The sequence below is a fragment of the Cariama cristata genome, unplaced genomic scaffold, assembly GCF_000690535.1.
Source record: "Cariama cristata isolate BGI_N322 unplaced genomic scaffold, ASM69053v1 scaffold17980, whole genome shotgun sequence".
Lineage (NCBI taxonomy): Eukaryota > Metazoa > Chordata > Aves > Cariamiformes > Cariamidae > Cariama > Cariama cristata.
Window position 1 is genome coordinate 27,860 of NW_009594271.1, and position 6,000 is coordinate 33,859.

General features: G+C 40.8%; 1 protein-coding gene across 1 annotated transcript in view; it reads left to right on the plus strand.

The window, feature by feature from the left end:
- Nucleotides 1-5,537, plus strand: part of PHKA2 (phosphorylase kinase, alpha 2 (liver)) — a gene marked incomplete at its 3' end in the record, with an annotated part of 28,385 nt that extends 22,848 nt beyond the window's left edge. The window contains exons 21-26 of the mRNA XM_009697500.1: nt 675-831; nt 2,292-2,371; nt 2,620-2,698; nt 2,823-2,952; nt 4,685-4,786; nt 5,419-5,537. Of these exons, the coding sequence (XP_009695802.1) occupies nt 675-831; nt 2,292-2,371; nt 2,620-2,698; nt 2,823-2,952; nt 4,685-4,786; nt 5,419-5,537 (667 nt within the window). The remainder of the gene's footprint in view (nt 1-674; nt 832-2,291; nt 2,372-2,619; nt 2,699-2,822; nt 2,953-4,684; nt 4,787-5,418) is intronic.
- Nucleotides 5,538-6,000: the final 463 nt, after the last annotated feature.

The following is a 6,000-nucleotide window of genomic DNA, read 5'->3' on the forward strand; positions in this document are numbered from 1 at the left end:
CCCTTAATTTCCTGTTCTGGACTTGTTTTACCATGGGAGTCTCTGTTGGGCAGGCAGATGGACTTCTGGTGGACTCTGTCCCTCTAGCAGGAGTTAAAAGGTGGTTCTGTGACGCTTCAAAATGTTATCAAAGAGAAACCATAATACAGTGAATTTCGAAACCAGGAGAGGAACAGAAATCTCGTTTGCTTTTTCAGTAATGGCATAAGCATTCAGTAATGGCATAATCATGGAAGCTTAGTTAATAGCTAAGAAAGAGGTAGGGCAAAAAACTTGAGTCCCCTGAGGCATCTGAAAAATGTGTGCAGTCTTCAGCAGTACCGAAGACATCGCTGAATTCTGCTCTGAAAAATCACCACATGGGGTGTTCCTCCAGCAAACTGTCTGTGTGCATGCTCAATTTAAAGTCTGGTGGGAAATCCTTTGGGTAGTTGCTTTGAAGTCACAGGGTCATGGCTATGTGAGTGCTCAAGTTCATATGAAAGTCCCTGGTATCAAGAGGGTTTTGTCCATATATAACCGATCTCTGGTGAAGGCCCACCTGTCCTATGTACTACTTAGTTCTGTGACCAAAATGAGCAATGCGGTCAAAATCGGGCTGTTTGTTGTGTGGTAAAGTTAAGCAGTGCAGCATTTTATCTGATGACAATTACCTTCTGTGTCTTTTCTGGCAGAGGCGCTGACTGGGACACAGAGCTGGACGGACAGTACGGCGTCACTGTTCATTGCCTACTCAATGAGCTCTACAGAAAGGCAGGCCTCAATCAAGAATGGGGCTTAATCCGTTATATTTCCGGTATACTCAAAAAGAGAGTGGAAGTCCTGGCTGAGGTATGAAATATAAATTATGCTGGTTCAGTTTCCTGCCTGGAAACAGAGATAAAACTACTGGTTTGCTTGTGGGACTTGTGCTTGCCTGTCTTCTGGTGTTACCTCACAACATACATAGTGCGGCATTTTTCAGTAAACATTGGTTGCTTTTCTGATCGTAAATCTTGTTACATCTTTACCTTTCATCTGTACTGCGAACTGTGCTAATGTTGGCATGGACTGAGAAAGTCACACTGTAAGTGATTGTGAAGGCTTCATTTAGTCTCTGTTAATCAGAGAAGCTTAATTATGTGCCTTGAAAGCTGTAGTTGGTATTGGTAATTGTCTATTGCTACTGTGATAGCATGAACACTTTTGGAGCACCACTGTGCCAAGGTGCTAGCGATGATTCAAAACCATGTTCTGCTGATTACCATCCCACTGGACAGACAGTCTGTCGTGCACGTGGATGTTCAGAGGCGTTAACATATCTGAGACTATTAAATGGTAACGAGAAAGATCCACTGTAAGGGTACAGATTTGATTTTAAGCATTAAAAAATACTCTAAAGTATTTTTTAATTTCCTACTTATCCCTGCATATTTCTGAAGAGCGCTCTCTCTAATTCCTGTCCATTTTCAAAGCTTTGACAATCACACCTGCGATGCCCTATTTTAGTGACAGTCATATCTGCAGGGAACAATTTGTGATAATCGCCCTGCATGGTACTTCATTGAGCGCATAACCTTTTCCATCCTCAAGACATGATGGATGAGCAGTACAGACATGCTTACAGAATGCCATGAATGTTAAATTGAGAAGATACTGACAAAGAATTGGGGAGGAAGAGAGTAGAGATGATCTGTTCTGTTCCACGTTAAGGGAGGGAAAATAGACTCTTCAAAATCAGAGAAACATTCAATTCAGGATACTAAAACAGGTAAACTGAACACCCACTTTTAAAGGAGGTTGATATAGAAGAGTAAACACTGTGGTACTGGGGGAAGCACCTATTTCAGAATGTATCAGGGTGCCTAATTAAGGAATGTGGTGCAATATGTTCAGTGTGTGTTTGTTTTCAGAGATATATTAGTATGCAGGATTTTTTATTTTTTTGTTTTTAGCTAATACTGCCAAGTTTTTCATTGATTAAAAATGTTTTTTGTCTTAAAGAACAAACGTTTATCTTATGACAAAGTCCTTTATTGATCTGCCAACCCCACTGGAGTCCCTAATCGTTACACTGCTGATTTCACTGAGCGGGGAAGGAGGCATTCAGCCTGGGCAGATTCTCATAGCCCTGTTGACCTCAGGGAATCTTTGACAACTAGTTAACAGCATTCTGTTGGATCTGCGTGTCTGGCAATCAATAGAAATGCACTTAAAAATTGCTAAAGAAATGCCTCATTTTGGGGAATTAAAAGCTGCATCACTTCCATATGACTCAGAAAGGTCTCTGGCTTTCTGTCCCATTATGATAGGCATGCACCGACCTTCTGTCACATCACAAGCAACTTACAGTGGGCCTGCCACCAGAACCCCGCGAGAAAATCATTACCACGTAAGTTGGAGCTCTGCCTCAGTTACAGAAGCAGCCTGCCCTTCATCTTCCTGCTGGTACTGTTCTGCTGCTCTTATCTTGTTTTAAAACTTAGTCCTCACCTTCAGAAGGAATTGCAGCCAACCAGGCAGAATTGTAGGCTCCTTTGTGGTACAAAGATGTTTCTGGGTGACTTGGTTCCAGTGCTTGTTCAAGGTGTTAGTAGCAGGTGCTTGAGTCACTGCTAACTGTGGTTTGCCTTCTTGCAGCCCACTGCCACCTGAGGAGCTCACTGATCTTATTTATGAAGCCAGCGGCCAAGACATCAGTATTGCAGTCCTGACACAGGTATGCAGCATGTGTAAAAAGGGTTCCTTCAGCTGTGCCCAGTCTGGCGCCGTGTTTGCTCTGTGACTGGGAAAGCCAAGAGGACCCACTCTGAATGGGTGCCCTTATGGGTTTGTCCTTACAGGAAATAATTATGTACTTGGCAATGTACGTCCGGTCACAGCCTAGTCTTTTTGTGGAGATGCTCAGGCTCCGCATTGGTCTGATAATTCAGGTGATGGCCACTGAGCTGGCTCGAAGTCTGAAATGCTCAGGTAAGAGCAATTTTATCATAAGGGTACTTAGGGCATTATTTCTGCTTCTCCTCGGTGGTTGATTTTTCATGTATGTGTGTTAAATCCTTTTATTAACTTCTTCATTCAGCATGCGCAGTTACAAACTTTGAAAATAACTTCTCTTTTTGAGTTAATGAAAGATTCCTGCCCCCCCATCCCCCAGTTATTCAAACTGAAGTGGATTTTAAATACTTAATTCCCCTAACTTTGACTAAGTGTTTGAGGTCCAGATGATCAAATTGCACGTGTGTGTATTTAGGGACACAGTGCCTCTAATGTCAATGAGAATTAGCACCCTAGGTATCTTCTGAATATTTGAGCCTCAATTCATAGTTCTGGTAGTTTTTATTCAAAGTAACTTCTGATCTTCTTCCTTGTATGTGTGAGCCTTCTCCCATTGAATGTACTTGGTTGAAAAAATTTGCTGTTTAGATTTCAGCTAGTGATAATGTTGTTTTGACAGGAGCTCAGTGAAAAAAAATTCCTTTAGGCACCCAAGATGTTGCATATGCCCTACAAAAACCCAAGAAGTAGGTAACGAACAAGTGTTGCAAGGCAAAAATATTTTAAAACTCATTTTGGAAGAGAAAAGTGAAACTAGAGAGAAATCATGCCTGAAGAGAGATCTGAAAGATCACTGAAGAATTTTCCCCATTGAAAGGGGTCAGAAGTCTAAGAAGGAGCAGTCGCGAAAAGTAGTTAAGTTAATGTGACAAATATATAGTCAAATGCTGACACTTAGGAGCATGATCTGCGCCATATTTTTGTGGCTCAGCTCTTGTTACCATTTCTAATGGCCTAGCACACCCTAAAGAGCGATAATTGTGGAAGCATATTTTCTGGTCTCCCCAGTTTTCTTCCCCATGGAGTGAAGAGGGGGTCCCTGGTAGCTGGTTAGATGGAGCCCACTTTGGACGCTGCTGCTCTCTAACTTCAGTGGCTAGCTGCCACTGGGGGGTAGCAGGCTTCTCCCGTAGGAGAAGTTGACAAAGGAGCCAAGTAATTTTCTGGGATAATTCTGTTTCTCTGTGAAGAGTGTACAGAAAACCCTGTTTGCCCCAAACCTGTAGCTGAATAACAGAAGCTGCTTTGTTTACAGTGCAAAGCCTGTCTTTCCTGGGGTCCTTTTGTTATTCCTTAGCCTTAAATGCTAGCTGCTTTGTACACTGCCCTCAGCTTCATTGCTGCCCTTTTCTGTGTCCTCCTATGGGGGATTTATCTGTGCACGTATGTGCTCATGTGTATATATGTGCTTTTTCTCTCTCTCACTTACAAGCATGATCCTGTAATGAAATAAAACACAAGCCTTCCACATGCATGCATTTCTTTATGGAGTAGCTCTGGCTCTGTGATTTAGATCTACATATCATCTGCTGTTGGGAAATGGCTGTGATGCCTTCCCAAGTGATCTTGCAGTACAAAGGAGCAACTGCTTTCTCATCATCGGCTTCAGTGAGATTTCGTACAAGCTGCAGCGTATTATTCAGTAATGCAAATAGTGTTATTTCCATGCAGTGTTTGTTGTTTAGTCCTGAAATGCATTTTCTTTGAAATGTGACTCTACATGCTAATTTTTTTAAAGAAAGTGTTAGCCACAAAGGTAAATGTGACTGAACTTCATTGATCAGCAGTTTACTTAGGAAAACAAGCTATAAAGCTACCTATAGTGATGTCTGTCTTTTTTTTTTTTTTTTTTTTTTTTTTAAACTAGGAGAAGAAGCTTCAGAGAGTTTGATGAATCTGAGCCCCTTTGATATGAAAAACCTCCTACACCATATTCTCAGTGGAAAAGAGTTTGGAGTGGAAAGAAGCTGTAAGTTGTCCACTTGGGTAATTGTATACGTTAAGTGAGAACTATAAATCTAAAGTTAAATTGTCTTATAAGTAGGAATCTACTCTCTTGGCACGTAAAATGGAGGTATAGGTAATGTATTAATCATGAGTGGCCAGTACACATGTATGTCTGCCGTGGAATAAGCAAAAGAAATGGAAGATGTCCTGTGCTGAAATAAGACTGTACCAAGTTTTCAGTGATATGAAGGCAAACTTTTAAAAGGAAGAAATTTTATGTGACAAGAATGAAAACCATAAAAAGGTCATATCTAACCTGCCTTCAAGGAGCATGTCTCTGATGCCCAGATATTTCCAACTGGCACATCAGCTGTCTCCTGGGTTCGTTCTTAAGCCTTCACTGACTCATTGCAATTGTGACATCTTTTAAACCTACGATTGCTCAGTGTTTCGGAATATGAGGCCCCGATATCCAAGTATGGATCTGGGCCTCTTACTTGATGCAGTCAGGTTTGAACTATTGACTTGATTTGAAAGGATGCCATTACCAAGAGCATTGTACAATTCTGAAAGGATATGTGTTTACCTTTTAGATACAATTTCATCTGTTTTTCTACCCCTAGAATTTTTAAAATGTCCATTTGCTTCTTTTAGTGCGACCTGGAGATTCCTCTTCATCTAGCCCTGCGATTTCTATTCATGAAATGGGGCATTCTGGAGCAACCAAAACAGAAAGAAGTGGTATTACTAAATTGAAGAGTGAGATGAAGCAGGTGAGGGTTTTCTGTCAATGCTCATCAGAAAATGCAGCTGTTCTGGAACTGTGTTATGTTAGGTTTTATTCTTGGTAAATGACAGAAGTTTCCAAAGATCCTTTGGCTTAAAACTGATCACTAAATAGAAAGCAGTAAGGGAATGTTTCCTCCAAAAATGTGCTTCTTTTTTTGTTCTTGTTTTCAATGCTGAATATAGAATAACTTGAACAAACTCTAATGCATTCATGGCATCAACTTTAAAACAGCTCTTTTATCATCTTAGCAAAGGAGAAGTCAAACATATAAAGTGAAGCTTTCATGCAAATAGTGTTCATTCTAGTACTCTGCCCAAGTTGCTGAAGTGGTCGACATGCTTTTTGGAAAAGGTACACTTGGAAAAGAAATCTTGGTTTGTTTCCTTCCTGTTCTGTTTCTTCAGGAATGGAGGATGATTACTGCTAGTGTATATAAATTTGTATTT